The sequence below is a fragment of the Primulina eburnea genome, chromosome 8 (assembly GCF_022965805.1).
Source record: "Primulina eburnea isolate SZY01 chromosome 8, ASM2296580v1, whole genome shotgun sequence".
NCBI lineage: Eukaryota > Viridiplantae > Streptophyta > Magnoliopsida > Lamiales > Gesneriaceae > Primulina > Primulina eburnea.
In genome coordinates this window covers 32,346,606-32,374,186 of record NC_133108.1, presented here as the reverse complement: position 1 = coordinate 32,374,186, position 27,581 = coordinate 32,346,606, and the positions used below count along the sequence as shown (strand labels likewise).

Sequence of the window (27,581 nt, the reverse complement as noted above, 5' to 3'; positions counted from 1 at the left end):
AGAAACGAGGAATCCTTAACCTTAATCAGTGAAGTAAAAGGCGACGAAAAAGTAAACCTTGACAATATTCCGGTGGTTCGGGAATCTTCTAACGTATTTCCAAAAGAATTGTAGACATCAATGTCGGATCGGGAAATCGAATTCAAAATCATCATGTTTCCTAGAGCTACACATGAATCCAAAACACTTAACCGCTTTGCGACAAAAAAACAAAGAAAGAGTTCAAAGGAAAACGTCAAGAGTTGTTGGACAAAAGGAAAATCCTGACCCAGCTCTTCACCATGGGGAGCCCCTGTTTTATTCATAAAGAAAACATACGGCAACATGAGGTTGTGCACCCACTATAAAGAGCTTAACAAAATCACAATTAAGAATAAGTATACAATAACCAAGATAATGACTTGTTCGATCGGCATAAGGGAATAGTAAATTCCAAAGACGAAATTTCGAACGAGATATGATCATTATGAATTCTTGGTATTGCCTTTCGAATTGACGAACACCTTTACATCCTTCATGGACCTCACTAACCGAGTGTTCAGATATTTTCTTGCAAAAATATGTGGTTTTATTTATTGATGATGTCGTGACTTATTCTTCCGGTGAACAAAAGCCTGAAGAAGAACACCTTCAGATCATACTAACCTTAGGAGAGAAAGAGCTAAATGTCAAAATTTTGGCCAAAGAGTGTCGCTTTCTTGAGACACATCATATCAAAAGATGACATATTCATAGACACTAAGAAGGTAGAAGAAATATTGGAATTGCTGAGGCCAGTGACCGTCACAGAGATTCGGAGCTTCTTAGGCCTAGCGGCTATCATCAAAAATTCATCGAATGATTTTCCTCTATGGTTATATCCTTCACTAAACTCAACATAAGAATCTCAAATTCGAATGCTTCAAACAGTTTCTAGATCTTGAAACAAAAATTAGTTTCAGCCTCGGTATTGGTGCTACCTTCATGGGATGACCATTTCACAATATACAACAACACATCTAAACATTGCCTTGGGTGCACTCTCCTGGAAGAAGGTATGGTAATTTCATATGTATCAAGATAGCTGAAAAATACGAACGAAAATTACCCTATGCATGATCTCGAGCTAGCAATAGTTATCTTTGCACTCAAGATTTGGAGACACTACTTTTACATAGCAAAGTGGGATATTTTCACATATCATCAAAGCTTAAAGTACTTGTTCACTCAAAAAGATTTAAATATTAATCAAAAGAGATGGATAGAACTCTTAAAAGATTATAATGCAGAAAATCAATTACAACCCTGAAAAGCTAAACAATGTGGAGTACGTCCTTGATATAAGATCGCAGGCAAGACGATCTTGGCTTCATTGACAATGGAACCATGTTTAAAGGAGATTATCAAGATGGATCAAAACAAGGACCCTAGCATGGACAAGATGAGAGAACAAGTTAGGAAGGAAAGGCCCCTGAATTCCTCAATGACGAAGACAAAATACTTTGGATGAAGGAACTATTATGTGTACCCAAAACCGACGACCTCCGATGAGAAGTGATGTCAGAAGCACATGAATCAAAATTTTCAGTCCATCCTAAGAGTAACAAGATATTCAAGATCTTAAAACAAATTTTTTTATGGAATGACATGAAGAAAGACGTAGCATAATTCGTTGCAAGGTGTCTAGTGTTCCATCAAATGAAAACAGAGCACAAATATCTCAGAGGACTCCTGCAACCACTAATTATTCTGGAATGAAAGTGGAATGCATATTAATGGATTTCATGATGGGACTACAAAGATTCTGTCAAGAGCATAATGCAATATGGGTGATACTGGATAGGTTGGCTAAAGCTGCTCAGTTCTTACCTATATGCATGAACTACGGTTTCGACAAACTAGCAACCCTATATATGGACAACATAGTAAGACTATATGGCGTTCCAATCATCATTATATCCGACAGAGATCCAAGGTTTGCAACAAGATTCTAGAAAAGCATTCAATAGAAAATGGGAACGAAGGTGACACTTAGCATTATTGTCTACCATCCTCAAACATACCGACAAACAGAAAGGACCATACAAACTTTGGAAGATAGGATGAGAACATGACATTGGATTTTAATGCTAACTAGATCTAACTGTGTTATTTATCGAATTTTCTTAAAAAAATAGTTACCATAGTAGAGCGACATGGCACCATATAAGGCTTTATACGATGGAAAATTTTGATCACCGAAGTAATGAGATGAATTTGGAGAAAAAACCATCACGGGACCAGAGATGATCTAATGTACATGGTCTTTGAAAACCCGAAATTTCTTGGGACGATTCGCATCTCCGGCACAAGACCATCTCAAAATGTAGCTCTATTAGATTGACTAGGTCATCAGATTATTCTTCTTCTACGTACAAAAAAATATATTTCTCTCTAGAAGGATCTTGAATACATGTCAGGCACTCTTGAAATTTCTTAACTCCAACATTCCTAGTAGAACAAGGTAAGAGGAACGTGTATTTTTGTTGCATTTTACAACTTTTTAAATCTATATCTAAATACTACTACTTGATAGAAAATATTTTATTTACTCGATTTGATTGTGTATTGCTTTGATTGATTATGACCTTATCTAATAGGAAGAAACTAGACAACTATGATCCGTCTGTGGAGTTAAGTCAGAATCATTATGACCTTATATAGTACGGTGAAACTAGAAGTTTATGATCAATTCTGGGTCGTTAAGTTAGATACTTATGACCCAATCTAGTGAAGTTAAAATTAGAAAAGAATGTATGATGCGATTCTTTGACCACGAAAAGCAAACACGTTAAAAAACGGAGTCATGCCCTCGATTCGATGAAACAAAGAAACCTGTTGTGTTGTCTCGATCTTTTTGACACATTTAAGGTTGTAATATTCACCTCTAAATTACGAATAATTTAGCAACAAATATTAACGAAGATAAACAATCGAAATTAAACGAACCTTCAAAGAACTTGTATTTGACAATGCGAGTGAAGAACAATCGACAAACGACACAAAATATTAAACTTTTATAAGTTTGATTTGAGAAACACAGAAAAGTGTATACAAAACCAAGCTTTGAAATTGAGAGAAAAACTCAATAAATATGATTAAAACTCAAGAATTATTGTTTACAATGATAAAATTCGAGTATATATTATTTACAAAATCAAAAGATACTCAAAATCTAATTACCTAATTAACTAGGAATCTAAATTTGGTGTTTCCACAAGACGGCATGCTCGGACGGTAGGATTTTACCGCTCGGACGAGGAGGCTCTGTCTTCCTCTTCGTTTAACACTGGCACCATAATTTTATGGCCCCCAAGCTCATTTCAATGCTACCTTGAACCTCCTTCCAATCCTTTGAACGACATGCCCGATCATATTCATATCAATGTATGACCTTTGCGTGACACGATGCCATGAACAGACTTTATCCTACTACATGTGACTTTTATTTAATTTATATATAGAGAGTGGGGGTGAACGGGTATTTAGGTATTTTAAAAAACAGACCAAGGAAGTTACTCTAACCTACTCAACTTTAATAAATAGTAAGAGATGAAGGAACTCCATGAACAAGTGCAGTTATTCAGGTCACGGTGCACCACGTATTTTGGTCTCCTTGGTTATTCAGGTTCCTTCATTCATTTCCAATATGGTTCTTTTATTTTTTATTGGAATCACCAACATGTAATTGGTTTGGATTAAAAAAAAAAAAAAAAAACTAAACCTTGAACACAAACTAATTTTATGTTTCACCCGATTTTAATATTTTTAAACCATGATTGCTAAAAACCGATCCAAACCATGTGTATTAGCTTGATTTCACAGTTTCATTCTAAACATAGTTGGAACGTGGTGGAGTGGGACAGCAATGAGTTGATAATGTGGTCGTGGGGCCTGCAAAAACTAAATTAGAAATGAATACGATGAAAATGGTAAACAACAAATGAAAAAAGTGTAGGAAAAAATGTGGAAATAACGTAGTTCATAGTGATCAAAGGATTTTCAAAAGATTAATAATATATTAATTAAAATGCGATACATTTTCATGATTGTCGAAAATTTTAAAAATTATTTCTTTTTTGGAATAGTGTATAAAAAAATAATTTAGCAGCCAGTAGTAACTGACACTATACATATATAGTTTTGGAAATAAATGGTTTATTTAAAGGTAATTGCCAATTTCGCAAACCAACGATTGCACAGCTTAGTAAAATTCTAGTATTCTAGCACCCACAAGGAAGACGGTCGGTACCCAGGCATAAAATATGATTGAAAGTTATATTCCAAATCTTAATAAACATTTTAGGTGGAAAATCTGTACATTGTCACCTAAGAGAATGAAAAACAGTTGCATCCAGTTTAGCTATTTAAGCTCTATATATGTAAACTGGTTGAAGATACTTCAGTTTGACATATTAACATTTTCAGCTTTAGACCTCAACTCACCTAGTGAAGCGTAACAAAAAATCGAATTCACTTGAACCCCCTCAAACTATAACTCATGTACATGCTGTCCTTGAACGTCGTAGGGTTCCGCCCCACAAACATACGGGGGATTGGCAGCAACACTACTCTTTTTCACAAATTTAATAGAAAAAGCTTATTAGATCTGAATATTCACATTGAATTCACAGATATGCTGTGCTCCCACGCGGTAATTAGAGACCAACAGAAATTAAAATTAAAAAGCTAAGTGCATTGCAAAGTCTATTAACACAAATAAATAAACGTGACAGTAGTATGTAAGCGTACCGATTGACAGAGAAAGATAGATTAATGGCAACAATGAGAGTTCCAAAATTAAAATTGTAATGTAAATGGAGCAAGAACAGCTCGGCTGTTAAGACTGGATAAATGTGAGCCAAGCATGACACTAAGTCAGGAAACACAGACAGTATGTTCATTAGTGTAAAAAGTAAAACTCAAATAAACAACTAGAGACCATCTGTACGAAAAAAATGCATTGATGAAGCAGATGAGAAAAGGTTTCCACTTAATCAGATCTTCTATCACATCTTTACATGATATAAGAGCAAAATGCATTGACCAAGGGCAGATTGAGCAGGTCGTGTCTCGAATGAGAAAAGTAAATTTTCATGTCCAAGTTTTCCAAAAATTCAAGACTCAACCTCCTCTCCCCAGATCCTTGGTTCTGATACGGAATTGCACCCAAGTGAAAGCCCAAGTAGCTCAAAGTTAAAAGTATACACCAGAAGGATCATGAGGGGAGAAAACGTTGCAAGGGGAAAATAAAATAAAGAGATAATATTCTGTGAGGTTTTCCTTTCAATATATAGGGACACATTTCCTAATTCTGTTTTTGGTCATTTGTTTTGTAAAATAATTTATTATCAGGGTCAGTAGAAATAATAAAAACATTCATCTTCTAGCAATTTACTTCTTGGAAGTTTGTTACTCCAGTGAGATCGTAACAAATAGGTTCGATCTGCTGGATCGGAAGGAGCGGAAAGACAACATGACAACAAAAATTGAATCAATCGAGAAGACTATGATGAGCATTGAGATAAGGGGAAAAAGATGCATGATCGATTGAATACCATGGAAGGGAATTCGGAAATCATGAATCAGCCATTGACATCCCTGCTAGAAATGAAATCCTTAGTGGAACGTCTCATCCAGGGGGATGGTGGCGTGCTTTCAGGGTACATGGCTCGAGAGTCTCGAAACATGGGAGAGGAGGATTCCTCCACTCAGGCGGGTGGGGAATACATCAAAAAAGTGGGTGGGGATGAAGAGATGAAGCAGACTTAAGGATAGTGGAAAGTGTGAAGAATTGGCCTGTTCCGAAATCTGTGAAGGGAGTGCGTGGATTTTCGGGATTGACGGGGTATTACCGGAAGTTTGTAAAGGATTATGGAAATATTGCTCGACCATTAACTGATCTACTCAAAAAAGACAGGTTTCAGTGGGAAGCGGAGGCTCAGAGGGCTTTTGAACAATTAAAGCAGCTTTTGATGCTGGTACCCCTGACTTCTCTCAAGAATTTGTGACTTCGGGGCAGGGAATCGGGTCTGTCTGGATGCAATCGGGGCGACCTTTGGCTTACTTTAGCAAAGCCCTGGCAGATGGACGAAATCTACTTATGAGAAAGAACTCACGGGGTTGGTGTTGGTCATACAACCTTGGCTGCCGTACTTGATTGGACGGAGATTCAAGGTGTTGACAGATCAAAAATCAATGCGCTATCTATTACAGGCGGATAACCACTCCTCATCAGCAGGATTGCTTAGCCAAACTCTTGGGATATGATTTTGAGATCGTTTATAAAACGGGGACAGCTAACCGAGCAGCAGATTCTTTGTCAAGATGAGGGGGAAGGGGAGTTGCAAGCAATTAGTAGACCAATACGGACAGACTTGAGGGAGTTGAATGAAGCATTGGCTAAGGATCCAAAATTGAAGCCGGTTATTGATAATTTACAGAAGAAACCGGAAGTACCCTCGGAATATTTTATGAAGGAAGGTTGTTTGTTCTATCCATGGAGATTGGTGATTCCCTCAAGGTCAAATTTGGGTTCAAAGGATGTTGGAGGAGTTTCACAAAACACCCACGCTGGGACATGCTGGTGTTAGAGTAGGTGCTCAGCGAGCAAACTTGTGGTTTGGTTTTCAATTGATTCTTATGGAAAAACAATCTTTATTTTATAATATTTTACGATTTTATCTCATTATGATATTTAATTTATCCGTTTACTCATGCAAGCTGCACAGATAAAGTCCTTTAATATACTATAGATACTACGAGGTCTGTCTCTCAACATAAGATATTGAAATACATTAGGAAGAGTACCGTAAATTCTAAACAGGTTCCTAGCCAATTCAACCGCATAACATAAGGATAAAGGTCGTTTGAACTTGAGACTAGCATCTGTGATGTAAACGCCATTTTTCATTGGTAAGGGCATGGAGATGCCCATTCATACAAATAGATTATGATACACTGAACAACCCTCTCTCGGACTCTCCAAATATTTATCGCTTATCAAGCAGAATAGTTCACGGTTATGATTGTACACCATTATTCCTTTGACTCGGGACAACCTAAAGGCTCTACGTACTAGTATGCATTTTGATCCGTTTACCGACTCAATTGAGGGTCATCGGGTGGCGAGGTTGGGTGCAGTTTTGAAATACGTAAGAGCCAATACATTGTAGTCGGAGATTCATCGGGCACTTACAAGTGAATATATCATATGTGATTTATAAGTTAATAGTGGGCAGAATCTCTGGCCAGAGCAAAACATGTGCTTTAGAGATAGATTTTTTCCTAGTTGTACATACGATGTCACTATTATTAATCAAAGATATATCACATCGTTATCGAATTCATTTGCAACTCTCGATATACCAATAGTTGCAGATTCAATCGAGATATATAAGTTGAAGGGGTCGTACTGCACGTTAACCATAACTTTAAGTTCTTGTAGGCACTATCAGTGATGCCTAGGTGATCATGGGGGCGATGTTACTAGACGCTCTAAACATTATCCATTTGGTACAATTAGACTTGAGTTTTGACGTTTTTTATCAAGGGGCAGATGAAAAGAATGAGACTAATTAGGGTAAACCAGAATAGGGATAAATGTTATTATGAATCATATGAAATTGTGAACCCACGGCTAGATGTATCTCTGAATCATTGAAGGTCACACAAGTATTGAATTATGTGTTCCCGTTGACATAATCAAGTTCAAGGGATTGAATTTGGCTACTGTTGTTTGATGAAGATCAAACAGAATGCTTATGAAGGAGTTTATAAGTTGATTCCATGTAATGGAATATGTGGAAGTTAGCTTAACATCTAATTATGTGAATAGATTGAATCTGTCTATTTTAGTGAAGGAGTTCATAAAAGTGACAGCTGTCAAAATAGATCAGTGGAAAATTTTCTCATTTGAAACTTTCAATTTTCATTATATGAAAGAGATTTGTACCCTCGATATATCGACACTGTCTAATTGCCGATCACGATTATAATGAATTTATAGTTATTTATTTAGTGAATTTAGAATCTACTAATTAAATAATAATATTAGTAATGATGACTACTGTGTACAAGATTCTCATGGAATATTCTAGATAAGTCTAGAATTGATCGATTAATTAATAATATATGTCTATATACGTGTGTGCGTGTTTGTGTGTGTATATATATATATATATAATACATTATCATCAGTTGACTTTGCATGGTATTTTCAAGAAATGATAATACCACATGAGAATTTTAAATAATGGAATTACAATATGCTGATTCAAATAGGATTCCTGATTTGATCAGGAATTAAAACTTATAAATATTTCATGTATGAGTTATATGAAATAATATAATTTGTACACACAAAATTTTTTATTTTAAAAAATGGGACCATTTCTCGATTTATGCGTGTCATCCTTGCGCAAGGGCCATGCTAATCTTCTCTCTATCGTTCATCTCTCTCCTCACAAGGAAGCCAACCCATATTTACGGGAACAAAATTTCGGCCACCACTCTACCACTGCGCCGCTGCCCAACGCTGCCGCAACACCGCCGGATTTCAGAAATTTCGGCGATTCAATCTCGACGCAAATTTCGTTTAGATCTCTAGTGGGTCTATACGAGGGATAAAGTTTATAATCGTCGGCTTCATTTGACGATCAAATAAAAAGAAAAATCCTTTCGTAAGTATTTACAAAAAATGCTACATCCGCTTAAAACACGGAATAGTTGAACTCGGTGTTAAGTTGGAACCTATACCGGAAGTCGTGTGGGAAGATGTGGCCATGGATTTCATTACTATACTTCCAAAATCCAAGGGATATGAGGCAATACTGGTTGTGGTGGAAATGTTGTCCCAATATGCTCATTTTAATTGATGAAATATCCGTATTCCGCTAGGACTGTGGCGTATGTTTTTGTGAGGGAAGTGGTTTGGTTGCATTGGGTGCCCAAATCGATTATTAGTGATCGTTATCCAACATTCATAAATTATTTCTAGTCAGAATATTTTAACTTAAGTTACAAGGGACACAGTTGAAAATGAGCTCGCCCTATGATCCTGAAATAGATGGGCAGACAGAGGTGCTGAACAGGTGTTCGGAAACTTATCTACGATGCTTTGTGTCCAAACAGCCCAAGTTTTGAGCCACTGGATACATTGGGCTGAATTGTGGTACAACACAGCTTTTCATACGGCAGCAGGAATTGCCCCTTTTGAGGTGGTGTATAGGAGGGTGCCACCCACCCTTGTTCAGTATGTTCCTGGAGACGTTCGTGGAGGAAGTATCTCAAGAGCTGGCCAAAAGCGACGAGGTGATCCGGCAACTAAAATACAATCTGCATAGAGATCAACAGTGTATGGTGCGATATGTCCTTTTCGGTTGGGGATTTAGTATATGTCAAATTGCGACCACATAGGCAACAGTCAATGGCGAAAAGGATCAACCAAAAATTTTTCCGCATTGTACAGAGGGTCGGGGCTGTAGCATACAATTACAACTACTTGATGGATCAAGGGTGCATCCGGTTTTTCATGCGTCATAGCTAAAGAGATCAAAACGAAGTCAAGAAGCAGGAGGTCAGTTTCCGGCTGATATCGAAGTGGAACTGGAGCAATTATATGCGCCGGAACAGCTGGTGGGTAAACGAGTGATCCAAAAAAAAGGGGAGTCGGTAGAGCAGGTTTTGATAATATGGAGAGGCAGGTCTGTGGATGAAGCCGCATGGGAGTCGGCAGATGAGATTCGACTTCAGTTTCTTACCTTTTGCCTTGACGGCGAATCTTCAGAAGGGGAGTAGTGTTAAGGAATTAGACCCAAGTGGAAGCCCAAGTAGCTCAAGGTTAAAAGTATATGCCAGAAGGGCTCGCAGGGGGGAAAAGGCTCGTAAGGGGGAAAGGCTGCAAGGGGAAAATAGAACAAAAAAAGAGAGAATATTCTGCGAGGTTTTCTTTTACATATATAGGGACACATTTCCTAATTCTGTGTTTGGTCATTTGTTTTGTAAACGATTTTATTATCAGGGCCAGCATAAACAATAAGAACAATTCATCTTCTAGCAATTTACTTCTTGGAAGTTTGTTACTGTTCTGTGAGATCGTAACAGGTTCTCTCCTAATATTGACCATTTGTTGCCTCCTATATCGACTACTAGAGAATAAAAGGAAATACACATGTAGACTTTTAGTACAAAAATGATACAGGCTAAATGGCTACTCTGCTGATGTCAATGTAATATATCTGGACTGATATTAGGCGGTGTTTAGCAAAACAATTCAGATGAGTACACCCATGATCAGAATAATGAATAATTCAAAAATTGATTGCACGTATAAATGATTTAGAAGATTGATCACTAACAGGATCTTTCAAATATAACCTCAAGGCTGTTTTATGATATATAGTCTCCCCGAGCATATTAATCCAGCTTAGACACTCATTAGTTGTATCCAACTGTCCATTGAGGGGTCTTTTTCAGTAGCACGTGTTTAGTAGAGCCTATAGCATAGCTAAGCAAATAGAGCCAATTTTTATGTGACTCAAATAATCAATGAAACTTATTTGTGTGGACGGATCTAAGTGGACAATCAAGCATTATCATATTTTGAGAGGAGTCTGAGTTAACTAGTAATCTAGCTGCAATCTAGGCGGACTCCATTTTAGAGATGCAAACAAAAGATTACTAGAGCATTTCATTCCTGAGTGAAAAAAAACGAGGATATAAAACAATTACACCACCTGAAAATCTCTACAACTTTGTTATCTTAATTTTGTTCACAAATGTCACGAGTCGCGAAGACGAAATGGGCCGAGAAGGAGTTGTGGGCAACAATGTAGAGAACGAAACGTAGAAGCCCAAGGTGTATCAACGTTTCACTAATGAGAAATTTAGGGTTAAAGATTGTGGAGCAGGAAGATTTTTTCCTTAGTTAATAAGAATAATTATTTCCTTAATGTAAGTATTTTCTTGTCTTTTAGATTTCAGCATATCTTTTAAGATTAGGTAGGATTTTCTTTCGGTTTGTTTTGGATTGCGTCGTTAGTATATGTAGGAACTTGTTGAGAAGAATTAGGTACTAAGAAAATTATCAATAAAAAGTTTATTTCACAAGATCGGGTGGTTCTCTTATTTCCACGAACCCCGATCCTTCAACTAATCATAGGTCGTCAAGGTCGTAAATCAAAACGGCAGGAATCCTAATCCGAACGAGGAGATTTCACTGTCCAACGACACGTAACATGATCTCAAACCCAGGCACATAACATATTGGTATTAGAGACAACTGTTATGGGGGATATTAGCAAGCTGGAACAGCAATTCGAGGCATTCATGAACATGTACCACGAGGATAAAAGTGCGACCGAATAAAGGCAGCGGGAGAATGGCCGCACAATTGCAGGAACCTTCATTGAGTTTGACAAACACACGTTCTGAAAATCCGGGTGGGCACAACGGGGAAAGTAGCTACAAGGACTCGCTCATTCCGCGACGCGAGAACTCGAAGCGATTGACGAGGGAGAAGGCCGTAGGTATATTCCAAAATATTCAAAACTATAATTTCCAAATTACAAGGATGGATTCATAGATGCGAACAATTTTTTCGACATCAACATACACTCATAGTTGTCAGGGGCGCAAGGCGCACCGAGGCGCACAAGGGCTCTGGAGCCTAAGGCGCAAGGTGAGGCGCACCTTACCGAAGCAAGGCGCACATTTTTTATTTTTAAAAAAAATATATTCATCTTAGAATAATATATTAAAATTAGAATAATATATTAAATTATGACACAAAACAAGAAATAATTAATAAGTTCATAATAATAAATAACACGATTAAAATTCTTCAATCATCCAAATCAAGTTAATCTTCTTCTATCGAATCATCAGAATCCCTTGAACTTTAGACCTGTATTCTTCACCACTTTCTTGATCATCCATTTCTTCTTCCTCTTCATCCAAAAAATGTGAAATCGACCTTTTTCTGGTTGTTTTGGATGCAGATGCCCTTATCTCGTTTGAAGAAGATGAAGCACGAGATCTAAAATCATAAATCGGTTCACCAACCCCAGACGCTCGACCTACATCACCCCATGTAAAATCATCATCCCAAAGACTAGATTATTTTCTTCATTGTCCAATCCTCCCATCAACCATTCATTGCTATCATCTATATCATATATCATCCAATGAAATAGGATCAATTTTGTCGCGCAAATCATACCGACGTTTCAATGCCCTGTTATATTTAATGATGACTAGATCATTCAAACGCTTCTGCGCCAACCTATTTCTTCTTTTCGAATGAAGCTGTAAAAATTTTAAAATACATTCATTCTTCATGAATTGTTCAAAAAAATAATTATAATTAATATGTCAAGACTCAAGAGTATCTATTCAATGTTAAAATTTAAATACTTACATGCTGAAACATTCTCCAGTTCCGCTCACAATCAGAAACACTGCACGTAAGGCTGAGAATTCTCACAGCAAAATCTTGCAATTGTGGGGTCGTAGAACCATAAGCCAGCCACCATTCAGCTGTCAAATGAGATAAACAAAATTCAAAATTCAAATTCTTCAAGTTTTCAACAATATGTTATGATCTTGAAACAAAAAACAAGAAATAATTACTTGGCGATAATTTATTTCTATGTCTAATAGCCATAGAATCGCCAAAAAGCCCATCAGTGTTTTTATATTTCGAGAGTTGATATGTGATTTTATCTCGAAGGTCAACATCTTCACACATCTTTTCAACACACTCGTACAACTCCTTCATAACTTCGACATCTTTTTCTATCTTAGGATTCGTATAAAAGAATTCCGGGTTCAAAAAGTAACCAGCTCATGCAAAAAATTCAAATTCTATCTTGTTCCACTTTTCTGAAGTGAACATCTTTCTTAAATTCACCTTCTGTTTTTGAAACCTTTTCAATGTCAAAAAAATAGTGGCAAAACAAGTTTTCCCAGCCTTAACCATTTCTCTTTGACCTGTGAATTCTCTCATCATGTTCAAGACTTGTGGCCTATTATATATATAGCCATTCACCATCATGCCCCTTTCATAAACCTTATTCGGTACAAGAATTTTGAACAAATCTTCAAGCATTAAATCCAAACAATGGGTAGCACATGGAGTCCAGAATATGTGTGGAAATCTTATCGTCAAATGTTTCCATGTTATTGCTTATAAGTAACAAATCTAATACTTATTAGAAAGTAATCTCTTGAATTCACATTTCATACCTGCTGAAACATTTGCAGAGGCATTATCTGTAACCAGTTGAACAACATTCTTTGGACCAATTTGCTCCACATACTTTTCAAGTAAGTCAAACAACTTGAGACCGGTATGAGAAAAGCAAGAGGCATCCACAGATTCCAAAAATAATGTCCCTCTTGGACCGTTCACCAAAAAATTAATCAAAGTTCTATTTTTCAATCAGTCCATCCGTCAGCCACTAATGAGCATCCATATTTTTTATAGTCTGCCTCGTACTCTTTCAAACGAATTTTCGTACTTTGTATTTCTTTATTTAAATAAATTACCCTAACTTCATGGTAACTTGGGGGCTTCCAATCATGAGTACAGTAGGATGCAGCTCTACAAAATTCTTTAAAACCATCATACTTTATGGCGTTGAAAGGAATACCTGCATCGTACACCCATTAGACAAAATACTGCACCACGGAGTCTCTCACTTTTTCTAAGTTTCATCATATTTCTTTGAATCTTTTACTCTTTTTTTGCTTTCATTGACTCAAGACTTGATCCATATTGTTGACAAAGAAATAATCAACAGTCTTTGTCTTTTGACTTGAGAAAACAGGGGGGGTGGAGGCGGAACTTGCTATTGAACTTAACACCGGTTGCTTCCTTTTTCAAGGATTGGAAGCACATCATCATCTTCCAAAATTTCCAATTGCTCATCAAATTCATCAAAACTCGGATTCATGTCCATTTGCTGCTTGATTTCTTTTTTTTTTCGGACATGTAAACTTGAATTTCAGTTCTAACATGCTCAGGGCATTTTGGACATGGTGTGACATTTCGATATCCTCCAGCAAGAAGTTGCTTCAGACGGAAAATTCCTCCTTGAGAATTTTTTCACAAAAAACACATTGCACGGAATTAGTGTCTTTTGGATTGATTAATTTCCCATAATTCCAGCCAGGATCTTTTCGATTCTCCAAATTTTCGGTATATACAATAACATAATTAATAAACCAATTATGTCAATAATTCGGTATACACAATAACATAATTAATAAACCATGTTGTGATTTAACAAAATATTAAAGGATATTAAAGGTAGTGGCAGTGCAGCGTATTTATATCAAAGTTATTAAAGGTATATACAATAACATAATTAATAAACCATGTGGTAATTTACCAAAATATTAAAGGATATTAAAGGTAGTGGCAGTGCAGCGTATTTATATCAAAGTTGTAATTTAACCATCCCTGGCAGTAAGATAGTGCCGAATTAATACTCTTAGGTGAGCAATGAAACATTAACAATACTAAAAAAGATGGTTCACTACAGTACCGAAACCTGAGCTTCTTCAAGAAATGGTTCTCTGCCCTTCTCTTATTCATGTTGTTGGCTTGCTGCTTCACACTTCTCCTTCTACCGCTTAGACGCGTCCTTCTGTTTTTTAATTTGTGAACTTGGGCTACTAAGGTTTGGGGTTGGGTTGGGCCTTTTGCAATTTTAGTTACAAATTAAAAAAACAGAGAAGTTGCATTTTGAGTTAATTTTTTTTTAAAAAAGGCAATCTCAGGCGCGCCTAAGCCCTTTCAAGGTGAGCCCGGGAGCGCCTTTGTGAATCGTTGCGCCTGGGAAGGCCTCAGGCGCAACGTCCACGCCTGGTTGCGCCTCTCGCCTTAAGGCGAGAGCCTTTGGCAATACACTGGAAGAGGAAAAACTAGAGTTAGCATCTACCTAAAAGAAGAAGCGCAAGTGTGGTTCCCAAAATTAGAGAGAGAGAGAGGCCGAACATACAGTGGGAAGAATTCAAGACACAATGTAATCTCCGAATTGGCCCGAAGATCTGCAGCAATAAATTGGATGAATTATCCAAGCTACGCCAAACAGGGACCGTGGGTAAATATCAGCGCCGATTCAAACAATTTGTTGTGTGATACCCTTTGTCCCACATCTTAAAAATTAAATATTTAAAATGAGTTTCTATTGAGCTACAATGGACTTCTATAGCAACTTGGGTTAATCATTTTCATAAAACGAGGACGAATACGAAGTAGTTGCTATAGGGGCACATTGTGCAGTCACGTGGGTGTGACAGAATGGTAACAGAGCCGGTCACCGGCATGGAACACCGGGAAATAAGTGCTATGCGGGGCAAAGTGCTATGTACATGGGAGCCACTTCTTGAACCTGTAGGAGCCACCTCTAGATTCTCGGCGCTAGTGGATCGAGGGGTCAGGCCGCGACGAGGACGTCGCGTTCTGAAAGAGGGGTGATTGTGATACCCTTGTCCCACATCTTAAAAATTAAAATTGACTTCTATAGCAACTTGGGTTAATCATTTTCGTAAAGCGAGGACGAATACAAAGTAGTTGCTATAGGGGCCCATTGTGCAGTCACGCGGGAATGGGCCCAAGCTCAGGGTGTGATAGGCTGCTTCTACCTGTGCTCTCACCAGCGAACAAGAAGTGGAAATATTTATCAATGGGGTTAAGGGAGCAAATTGCAATTCAGGTGGAAATCCAGAAGCCAAATGATTTATCGAATGCAATGAGTCTTGCTCGACTATTCGAGCGAAAAGAAGGAACCCAAGCACCGCGTAAACCAGGGGCTATTCCGAGCCCGCCATCGTTTGTTAAAAAATTAAATCGAGCGGAGATGGAAGAGCACAGATCACATGGGCTCTGCTTTAATTGTGATGATATGTATGCTCCCAGTCATGATGCAAAAAATTATTTTGGTTAGAAGTAACCGATGGAGAATAAGATGAATCAGAGGAGTTGCAAGATTTAAGGCTAACAATAAACTCTATTTAAGGGTCCTCACAATCAGAGGAGTTGCAAGATTTAAGGCTAACAATAAACTCTATTTTAGGGTCCTCACAAGCGCAAACCATGAAAATTCAAGGGGCTATTCATGGTGTTCCAATTTTGGTGCTCATAGATTATGGCAGCACACACTGTTTCTTGGACACCCACCTGGCCAATAAATTGAAGCTGCCGATCGAGAAACCAGCAACCCTTTGGGTGACAGTGGCCAACGGGAAAAAAATTATCGTGCACCGGAGTTTGCCGTAATATAAATATCCAACTGGAGCGACATTCTTTCTGTGGGGAATTTTTCATTTTCTCATTGGGTGAATTCGGGGTAGTTTTGGGAGTCACGGGCTCAAAAAGCTGGGTCCTATTACATGGAACTTCAAGGATATGTTTATGTGATTCTTGCAAGGGGGCACGACGATTGCATTATGTGGCCTACAAAAAGGTGGCACTACAACTAGCCTTCATTTATCTACATTGATTAACAATGAAGAAGACCCATATGGACAGTTAGCACATCTTTTGGAAGAATTTTCTGATATATTTGCCGAACCGGAAGGACTTCCACCTTTTCGCAGCGCAAATCACAAAATTATACTGGAACACGGTGCCAATCCCGTTGTGGTGTGCCTATACCGATATCCTCATGCTCAAAAAGATGAAATTGAACGGCAGTTCGCTTATATGCTCGAGAAGGGTTTCATTCGACCCAGCAATTTTCCATTCTAATCCCCAGTACTTCCTAGTAAGAAATCATGACGAAATTTGGAGGTTTTGTTTCGATTATCGGGCTCTTAAAGCGAAAACCATTAAGGATAAATACCCAATCCCTGTAATAGATGAGCTTTTGGAGGAACTTCATGGCGCAAAATATTTTTCAAAGCTGGATTTGAGAGCGAGATACCACCAGATTCTAATGGATCCTAGTTGTGTGCACATGACAGCCTTCCACACTCATCACGGCCCCTTTGAGTTTGTTGTGATGCCCTTTGGCCTTACCAACACACCTTCTACCTTCCAATCAATTATGAATTCGGTTTTTGGGCGACATTTACAGCAATTTAATTTGGTTTTCTTTGATGATATTTTAATCTACAGCCCAACGTGGGAAGACCACTTGTGTCATGTTCGCACAGTTTTTTCCATATAGCCGCAGCAATGATTTGTCTTGAAGCGATCCAAGTAAATCTTTGCCAGTAAAGAGGTGGCCCATCTAGGTCACGTGGTCAATCAAACAGGAGAAAAAGTCGATGAGGACTAGATTAAGGCAATCACACAATGGCCAGGCCCAAACACGGTTAAAGGGTTGCGAGGATTTTCGGGGCTCACCGGTTATTATCGTAAATTTGTCAAAGATTATGGCACCATTGACGTTCCACTTACACAACTATTGAAGAATAACTCCTTCAAGTGGAGCGATGAGGCTTCTTGTGTGTTTGCCAAACTAAAAACTATGATGACATCAACCCCTGTTCTCGCTTTGCCGGATTTTTCAGCAAACTGTGGTAGACTGTGATGCGTCTGACACTGGGATTGGCGCGGTTTTGCATCAAAATGGGTGTCCAATTGCTTTATTTAGCCAACCCTTAGCACAATGGCACAAGAAGCCCCCTGCATATGAAAAGGAGCTAACTGGGTTAGCTAAAGTAGTCCGCCATTGGCGGCCTTATTTTTGGGGCAATACTTTTGAGGTTCGCACTGATCACTATAGCCTTAAATTTGTACTGGAACAGCGAATTACGAAATCACCGCAGCAGCATTGGGTTAGCAAACTTCTGGGTTTTGATTTTCACGTGGAATACAAAGCAGGAAGCTCCAATGTGGTGGCGGATGTGCTATCTAGGCGTGATGATGAACTGGGCAATTTACAAGCTATTTTCATGCCTCGATCAACTATTTTCAGTAACATTCAGGAGGAACATAGGGAAACGGCCGAGCTTCAACCACTTATCCAAAAAATCCATCAAGGTGAGGCTATAGGGCCTTGTGAATCCCAGGATGGTCTTATAAGGTATTGCTAGCATATTTATCTACCCAAGAGCTCTCTCTCCATGGCTGCTATCATTTCGGGCACCCACAATGCTTACCATGAGGGCATCCAGAAAACTTTACATCGAATTTCCCGTGATTTCTTTTAGACACGAATGACAAATCCAAGAGTTTGTGGCTACGTGTCTCATATGCCAACGCAATAAGGTGGAACTTTTAAAACCTACAGGGTTACTCCGACCCCTGCCGATACCACAGTATATATGGGCCATTATATCCATGGATTTTGTTGAAGGGCTTCCGATATCACAAGGAAAAAGTGTGTTATTGGTTGTCATGATCGCCTCTCTATGTGCTCATTTTTAGCACTCTCGCATCCGTATACAGCGGTGTACGTCACTCGAGTTGTCTTTGATCACGTGTTTAAATTGCACGGGCTACCGGAGACAATTGTTACTGATTGAGATGTCACTTTTACAAGCTTTTTTTGTAGGAATTTTTCCGACTAAGTGGTTCACAATTATGCTTTACGTCGGCATATCATCTACAATCCGATGATCAAACAGAAGTTGTCAGTTGCATAGTGGAAACGTATTTGCGTTGCTTTACGGGGGCCTACCCAAATAAATGGGTAGGTTGGTTGTCGTGGTCCGAGTATTGCTACAACACCAATTTTCATTCTTCTCTTTGCACTACGCCATTTGAAGTCGTCATGTGCGCCTCTCATCATGTCTGCTGTAATACTTACATGGTCTCTCGTGCATTGATTCCCTGGATAGAGAATTACGAAATCGAGATCAAGTTCTCATGGAATGAAAAATAGGCTCTTGCATGCACAAAACTCCATGAAAACATAATATAATGCTGTTCATCGTGAACTCCAATTCGATGTGGGGGACAAGGTGTTGCTCAAACTGCAACAATATCGGCAGAAATCCTTCGCTTCTCGCAAAAATCAGAAACTTTGCCTTTGTTATTATGGTCCATTTTCTGTAATTGGTCGCATACAAACTTTAGCTCCCATAATCATCCAAAATCCATCCAGTTTGCCATGTTTCATCGCTAAAGAAATTCGAAGGCAATCACGGTGCAGACCTTGTGCTTCCGCAGATTCCACCAGAAAGGAGAGCAGACAACCGCAGGCCATCCTCGATACTTGCATACACAATGGCTGCCACGATTTTTTAGTTCACTGGCAAGGACTGGCACCATCTGAGGCTTCTTGGGAAGTGGTTTCCACCTTCGCAGCCCAATTTGCTTCTTTCAAGTTTGAGGACAAACTTGCATCTCAAAGGGACGGCAATGTCACGAGCCGCGGAGATGAAGTGGGCCGAGACTGTGGTTGTGGGTAACAAGGTAGAGAACGAAACATACAAGCTCAAGGTGTATCAACATTTCACTCATGGGAAATTTAGGGTTAAAGATTGAGGAGCAAGAATACTTTTTCCTTAATAAGGACAATTAGTTCCTTGTTTTAAGTCATAGTTGTCAAAGGCGAGATGCGCCACCAGGCGTGGGCCCCAGGCGCAACGATTCACAAAGGCGAGCCCAAGCGCGCGCCTGGGCTCGCCTTGGAAAGGCTCTTGGCCGCCTATGGGCGCACCTGAGTTGCTCTTTTTAAAAAAAAATTCAGTAACAGAGAAGTTGCATTTTCAAATGCAACTTCTCTGTTTTTTTAATAGTAACTTAAAATGTAAAAGGCCCAACCCAACCCCAAACCCTAGCAGCCCAGTTGACAAATTAAATAACAGAATTACAGAAGACGACAAGAGCAGAAGTGGGCAGACAGAGACTGCAACAGAAGCCAACAAACGTGACAGCGTGAGTAAGAGAAGCGCCAAAAACCATTTATTGAAGAAGCTCAAGTAACGGTTCTTGATGTTTCGATAACTTATTATTTATTTTTACTTTTTAAAGCCACTCTCCCAAATATTATATCATCCAAGCACATCTTTTATTTTTATTTACTAAAATAATTTAGGTAAATTTCATGTTTAAATATATAAAATCCATCAATCAAAGGGACGCGTTATCAATCAGACCAATTGGACCGCCTTTACCACAATAATAAAACAACAATAACATATCTAGACAAACCAGAGATGCCACTACCTTTAATATCTCTTAATATTTTTATTTCAGTGATTTCTTTTGTTATTTCATGTGAAGCCTTGAAAGGGCAACTAAATTTGGATGAATATTAAGTGAGTAAATGTGAAGTATTTGGCTCTCCATGATTTATTAAATTATGTTATTGTACATATACCGAATTATTGATATAAATTATATAATATGTCATTATGTTGCAATATTTTCTCCAGGAATGTCTGCCTCTTAAAATTTGGAGAATCGCAAAGATCATGGCTGGAATTATGGGAAATTAATCAATCCAAAAGACATTAATTCCGTGCAATGTGTTTTTTGTGACAAATTCTCTAGGGAGGAAATTTTCGTCTCAAGCAACATCTTGTTGGAGGCCATCGAAATGCCAAAGCATGTCCAAAATGCCTTGAGCATGTTAGAACTGAAATTCAAGTTTACATGTCAAAAAAAAAAAGAAATCAACAGCAAATTGACATGAATCCTAGTTTTGATGAATTTGATGAGCAATTGGAAATTTTGGATAATGATGATGTGGTTCCAATCATTCGAAAAGGGAAACAGCCAATATTAAGTTCAACAGCGAGTTCCGCCGCCATCCCCCCTGTTTTCTCAAGTCAAAAGACAAAGACTGTTGGTCTTCTTGATTATTTCTTTGTCAATAATATGGATCAGGTTGTGAGTCAAGGAAAGCAAAAAAGAGCAAATGATTCAAAGAAATATGATGAAAGTCAGAAAAAAGTGAGAGACTCTGTGGTGCAGTATTTTGTCAAATGGATGTACGATGCAGGTATTCCGTTCATAAGCCTTTGCATGCAGCTGGTCACTTTTGAACCCGGAATTCTTTTATAAGAATCCTGAGATAGAAAAAGATGCTGAAGTTATGAAGGGGTTGTACGAGTGTGTTGAAAAGATGTGTGAAGATGTTGACCTCAAGATAAAATCACAAATCAGCTCTCAAAATATAAAAATGCTAATGGGTTTTTTGGCGGTTCTATGGCTATTAGACATAGAAATAAATTATCACCAGGTAATTAATTCTTGTTTTTTATTTCACGATCATAACAGATTGTTGAAAACATGAAGTATTTGAACTTTGAAATTTTGTTGATCTCATTTGACAGCTGAATGGTGGTTGGCTTATGGTTCTACGACCCCACAATTGCAAGATTTTGCTGTGAGAAAATTCTCAGCCTCACGTGCAGTGCTTCTGGTTGTGAGCGGAATTGGAACATGTTTCAGCATGTAAGTATTTAAATTTTAACATTGAATAGATACTCTTGAGTCTTGACATATTAATTATAATTATTATTTTGAACAATTTATGAAGGATGAATGTATTTTAAAATTTTTGCAGCTTCATTTGAAAAGAAGAAACAGGTTGGCACAGAAGCATTTGAATGATCTAGTCTTCATTAAATATAACAGGGCATTGAAACGTCGATATGATTTGTGCGACAAAATTGATCCTATTTCTTTGGATGATAGCAATGAATGGTTGATGGGATGATTGGACTATGAAGAAAATAATCTAGTCTTTGGGGATGATAATTTGACATGGGGTGATGTAGGCCGAGCGTCTGGGGTTGGTGAACCGATTTATGGTTTTAGATCTCGTGCTTCATCTTTTTCAAACGAGGCAAGGGCATCTATATCCAAAACAACCAGAAAAAGACCAATTTCACATCTTTTGGATGAAGAGGAAGAAGAAATTGATGTATATCAAGAAAGTGGTGAAGATCAAGAAGAATACAAGTCCGAAAGTTCTAGCGACTCTGATGATTCGATGGAAGAAGATAAACTTGATTTGGATAGTTGAAGAATTTTAATCGTGTTACTTATTAATATGAACTTAATTATTTGTTGTTTTATGTGACATTGTGACTTAATTATTTTAATATATTATTCTAAGATAAATATATTTTTTTAAAAAATAAAAAATGTGCGGCTTGCTTCGGTAAGGCGCGCGCCTCACCTTACGCCTTGCGCCTCAGGCTCCAGAGCCCTTTGTACGCCTCGGTGCGCCTTGCGCCCTTGACAATCATTGAATGACTGTTACCTAAATATTTAATTACCGTGATGTTCACAGTTCAGATACATGTTTTAACAATAATAAATTTAACAATAGAAAATTCAAATATGTCCTGACAAAGCAGAAGCCATACCATGGAGGAATTTCAAACTTAAAAAAATAAAATGATAAAGGCAAAAACATTACTGCAATTCGAATAGAACTACTGAATTGTAGTAAATATTAGAGGTAAGGTTGAGTAGAAAATGATTGAGAGGAAGTTTTAACTCTATCTGAACCATGATTCCTACTGTTATATTCATCGAGCAAGATTCATCATACTTGAAATTTTTCTTTTTAAAAGACCTAATTAATGTAGCATTTACTGCCTAAAGTAACACAATAAGATAAGGAAGATATATATATCATGGGTTAAAGATATTCAGGGTATAAAAGTATTGTAACCTATGAAAAATATACTAAGATCGGGCCACATCAAACCTGATGAACAGCGTTAGGATCAGATCTTGAATTTTCGCCACATCCTGCTTCAAGATTTCCACGTTGAGCGGCATATGCTGGTCAACCACATGATGGCACATTATATTTGCATCTCATTAGGACAACATGGAAAAAAATCACAAATAATTTTGTTGGCTCATGCATAACGACCTGAAGTGACAGCTGCCATCGCCCTCCGCTCAGCATTTGCAAGTTCAGAACGCAGTTTCTCTGCTTCATGAGCCATAGATATCATGTGCTTCTCCATTACTTCGCTTAGTAGATAGTTTTTGGCACGCATCTTTCTTTCATACTCAATTGCAGACCTAATTACAATAGCAATGATAATGCACTGAAATTAGCAAAATTAAATTACTGAAAAAGAATTACTTGTGTGGTAAATTATGCACTGAATATTCTCGTTATGCACTGAAATCATAATCTTGTTGAAAGCACTGTAAAAGGTAAATCATAAATCACCACAAGTAGTATAAATTCAAGACGGATTTAGGCAGTTAACCAAGAATATGCTTTCAACAAGCTCCAAAATTTTCTTCCATAGAATGCCTAATATCTAATATTTTATTTTATAAGAAAAAATAATTGATAAATATAGTGTATTTGAAGGATAAAAGATCCTTCTTCATAAATTTGTAATTAATGAACTAAATGGAGTTCTTCTAATACATTTTCCAAGTTGTGTACAAAATGCAACGCATTGCTCATTGTTGAATTTAGTCTCCTAGGATTTTTCGAAAAACCTTGTGTTACTCTCTGGCCATAGTCCCAAATGCTTCCTATCAAAAACTTCATATTTTGCTACATTTTTTTATCTTATTCACACATATATAGTTTCCGACATGTGTACTACTATTTTCAGGGAAAACCCAAGGACAACCAAATTCCTCCAAAAGGGTATGCTAGGAGATGTTGCTAACTACATCATTAAATTTCATGATAGGTTTTCGTGGTAATACATCGTGGGTTCTAAGTCTACTAAAGGAATAAATACTTATGCCTTGGTCCGAATCAAGGTTTTCCATGAGAAGAAGAATTTGTAAGATGATAAGGTTAAACTACTGATCCCAAATAAAGAAGATATCTAGGAATTAAAGCTTGCAAATGAAATAATATACACTTGCCCGAGTTTAAATATATTTCTCATAAACCTCAATAGTAGGATTCGATTGTAAGAACTCAGACACAACATCTGAAAACTTAGCTCCAGCCTCCTAAATCATATGCCGTGCTATATTATTATCATTCACTAGATTCTAGAACTAAAATGTACATAACAATCACACATTCAAATATAAAAACGAACATGCATTTGCATTGTTCCAATAACCATGAAAAACACATCTTTAAATTACACACAGCATTACTTTCTAAAAATTTTAACTCGGGTAGAGGTAAAATTTTGCACTTTGAAGTAAATCACACCTGCAGATTGCCAAGGATGTATAAAATACAGAAATACATGAATATCATTAAACCTTCCTCTTTGCATTTCCTTGTGCAATGCTTCAATCTCAGACCTGAGGGCTGGCAATTCCATCAGTTCAGAATGAGTCATCGCAAGATCTTCATCGATATCCCTCAGATTCTCCGACATCTCCTTACGATCGTTCCGTAACCCCCGAATATCGGCCCGAACTCTGTCGAGTTCAGCGGGGATCCCGTCAACAGAACGTGCCTGCTCCTCCAATCTTAAGGAACGGTTGTATACCTCGCGCACCTGAGCATCCCTTTCGGCCTTGACGGACGCGGTCGTGGCTGAAAAGCGGCGGACGTCCTGCTCGGCGTTGATCGACTCTTGCTTGAGTGACACGTGGGTGACGGCAAGGCATTGGTTGTCGTGGAGGAGAGTTTGGATTTCTCGGCTCTTAGCTGCGTTGCGCTCCTCGAGTAGATGGAGCTCCTGCGAAGAGACGCGACCGTGGTGGTGGAGACGCCGAGGTTCATCGGGCAGGTGGCGATGACTATGATTTCGCGCAGCCATGCCTGTGGAAAAACTTCTCTTGTGCCCAATTACCGAGGGAAAATATGGAAATGGGATATGATGGAGCGCAAATGTATTTTAATATTCTATTTTGTTTTTCAAAATATAAAGGTTCTCACAACATGTGAAGCAAATATTTAATTAGTTGGATTTTAAAAATAAAATTCAATTTTAAAAAATTTAACAAAATTTTACTGAATGTCTGATTATTTTATTTTAATTATTTATTTTGTGTTCACTGACAATTTTTTATTTAATTTTTATAATATATATATAGTTGAAATTGTATCGAAGAATATATGATAAGATTAATTTTAGTTTTTTGGTTTTTTAACGACGCGAATAATATGTTTTAAAAATGATTTATGTTTATTTCAATAAATTTCAATTTTCAAATTTAAATGCTGTTTTTTTCCAAACATTAAATGATTTTTAAAATTATTATTTTTAAATTTCAAACCAATCACGATAGAACTCTAAATTATGGGTTTTAAATCCAAATTCAAATCCAAACACCAAATCTAGACTCAAATCCAAAAACAAAATCGGAACCATCCAAAAACACGAATCATTTAAAAACCCACAGCAGAGGGTGCTTTTATTAATTTTTTTTACTTTTTTTTAAAAATTGGTATTTTTATATTTTAATTATTTCAAAATCAAAATTATATTTTTTATATCAAAATATGTGATTAATAATCTAATTTAAATTTTAAAATTTTATTTTTGGTTATAAATATATATTTTTCGTCTCTCTTATTACTTTTTCTTTATAATTTTTTCAACTCTTTTTTTAAAAAAATTTTGTAAAAATTTAATTTTTTGTTACAAATAAGTGATTCCGAACGAACAAGAAAAAACGACGATACATGTAAATTTTTTTAATACTATAGTTCTTTTTAAAAAACTATTTTCTCTTTTTTTATCTTGTTAAAATTTTATTTAAAAGTTAAAATTTTATTAATCACATATTTGTAACAAAAATAAAATTAACGTCTAAATACAGGAAATATATATATATATATATATATATATATATATATATATATATATATTTATATATATATATATATGATTTTAGGGATATAAGAAATAATCCAATTAACAAAATTGACAAAAAATTTAAAAAGATTGAACATCGAACAATTAAAAATAATACCAAAAAATTGACACGATATAAAAATAATGAGAAAAATTGTAAGGCCCGAGATTTTATCATTTTAATCTGAGATTATTTAATTTATGAATTATGGAATGTTGAGTTATATTCCATGGTTTTACAATTCCATAGGATTAAAATTAAATTAAAAAGAGTTGTGAGGACCAAATTGCAAATAGTGAAGATTGCAGGGGTTAAAGTGCAATTAGGGATTTGAGTGGGACACTTAACTTCACCATACATTTGGATATATAAAACTTTCATTTCCCTTCAATATTGGCATAAAGAAAAACGAGAGCTCCAGCGAGATTTCCTCAAAACTCTTTCACAGCCTAGAATTTTGGTTGTGCTAAATCCGACTATCAGATTTTCGATCTGGACATATTTAGGTGATCTTTTCGTCAAGAACTACATAAGGATGTAAGTTTCATTGATGTCTAGCATGGTTTGAAACTTATGTATTGAAGGAATTGTGATTTGATTATTATTATGTGTTCTGGTGATATTGAAATCGTAGAATCGAAAACAGATCGAAGAATTGATATCGTATGAAATTTTGATCATTTTTCAAATATTGGATTGAGAATATTCAGATTTCTGAGATTAGAGATTGTATTGGCTATTGGTTATGATTTGTAATTGATATCTATTGTTGTCTGAGTTGACAGAGATATCGAGATTGTACCGCTATGCCGTCGATATTGAATTAGATTGAGTATTGATCAGAACAGACTTGAGTTGAGTTGAATATTGATAGTGTACCTGTCGAATATGTCATTTCAGATTGTATTGACAGCTTTGAATTCAAAACTTCCATTTTCTCGGACCGAGACTACGAAAAGAAAGGTATAAATCAATGATTGAACAGGGAGAATGACTCGAGTGAGATGTAACTTGAGTTTTCCTAAACCACATACTTATTTGTTATTCATTTGATATATTTGAATTCATTGAATCTATATGCTTGTTATATTGATTTATGGTAAGCATGATTTAGAAGATTGATTTGAGATAGAGAGTCTCTGGCAGATGTGCCAAGTCATGACAGAGTTATTTGCAGAGGTATCAGGTCACTAGACGTTTGGTTTATATTGATGTTGCTTAGAATGCAGATCAGCTTCTATTGCATATATTCGATATAATGTACCAAAGTCTGGGAATAAGAACGTACCACCATCTAGCTGAGGAGAGTAGGTGAATTGTTGCGTTCTTATTCAACCGGGATCCCTAGACTAGGCCAGATCGAGTCGACTCAAAGAATAAGAGTCAGAGCTTAATATACAGACTTGTATCGATTATGTGTCATAGATTATATTACATGTTTGTATCGATTTATGTTTCAGATTATGATTCATGCTTTTAATAAATGTTTATGATTTTATACATTGCATGTATACATTGTTTATACTGAGAATTCTATTCTCACCGGATTTATCCGGCTGTTGTTATATTTGTATGTGTGCATGACAACATGTAGGAAAGGATCAGGGTCAGGAAGAGAATGAGAGATGGTGATTAAAGTGGTGATTCCGGACTTAGACGTAGAACTAGTAGTTTATCACTGGTTATGTGATTGAGATGGCACTAGTTTGTTTATGATTGTACTTTGAACAGATTTTGTACTTTAGATCATGATGTAGATATTGCACTGATCGTGTATTTAAATAAAATGGAATATAACTTGTTGTATAGATTTATACACTTGTTTATACAGGGCCCAATTAAAAAAAATATTTAGACCCAGTTTAATTAATTGATCCAATTATTCTCAAAG

At 36.9% G+C, this 27,581-nt stretch overlaps 1 protein-coding gene and 1 pseudogene across 6 annotated transcripts; both read right to left on the bottom strand.

Moving 5' to 3' along the window:
• Positions 1–4,160: 4,160 nt before the first annotated feature.
• On the bottom strand, positions 4,161–24,698 carry LOC140839389 (protein FLX-like 1). 6 transcript variants are annotated; one of them, XR_012119703.1, is made up of 5 exons: positions 24,143–24,698; positions 22,815–22,972; positions 22,647–22,723; positions 12,437–12,555; positions 11,959–12,324 (listed from the first exon to the last, which is right to left on the bottom strand). XR_012119703.1 is itself a non-coding variant. In XM_073206055.1 (4 exons), the coding sequence occupies exons 1-4, from the start codon at positions 24,646–24,648 to the stop codon at positions 4,511–4,513; spliced, it is 819 nt and encodes a 272-aa protein (XP_073062156.1). In that variant the 5' UTR covers positions 24,649–24,698; the 3' UTR covers positions 4,161–4,510. The 6 variants fall into 6 exon arrangements, 5 of the variants coding, with proteins under 5 accessions (XP_073062156.1, XP_073062155.1, XP_073062158.1 ...); XM_073206055.1 differs by lacking the exons at positions 11,959–12,324; positions 12,437–12,555 and adding an exon at positions 4,161–4,591 and having other exon boundaries at positions 22,818–22,972; XM_073206054.1 differs by lacking the exons at positions 11,959–12,324; positions 12,437–12,555 and adding an exon at positions 4,164–4,591.
• LOC140840298 (U6 spliceosomal RNA) lies at positions 8,396–8,490 on the bottom strand (annotated as a pseudogene).
• Positions 24,699–27,581: the final 2,883 nt, after the last annotated feature.

Excerpts from the sequence above, each read along its gene's own strand:
- LOC140839389 (XM_073206054.1), bottom strand. The coding sequence starts at position 24,648 with ATGGCTGCGCGAAATCATAGTCATCGCCACCTGCCCGATGAACCTCGG. Across the intron at positions 22,973-24,142 it reads AAGGAAATGCAAAGAGGAAG|GTCTGCAATTGAGTATGAAA; the intron begins GTTTAATGATAT and ends TATTGTAATTAG. Across the intron at positions 4,592-22,646 it reads ATCCTAACGCTGTTCATCAG|AGTAGTGTTGCTGCCAATCC; the intron begins GTTTGATGTGGC and ends TTTGTGAAAAAG.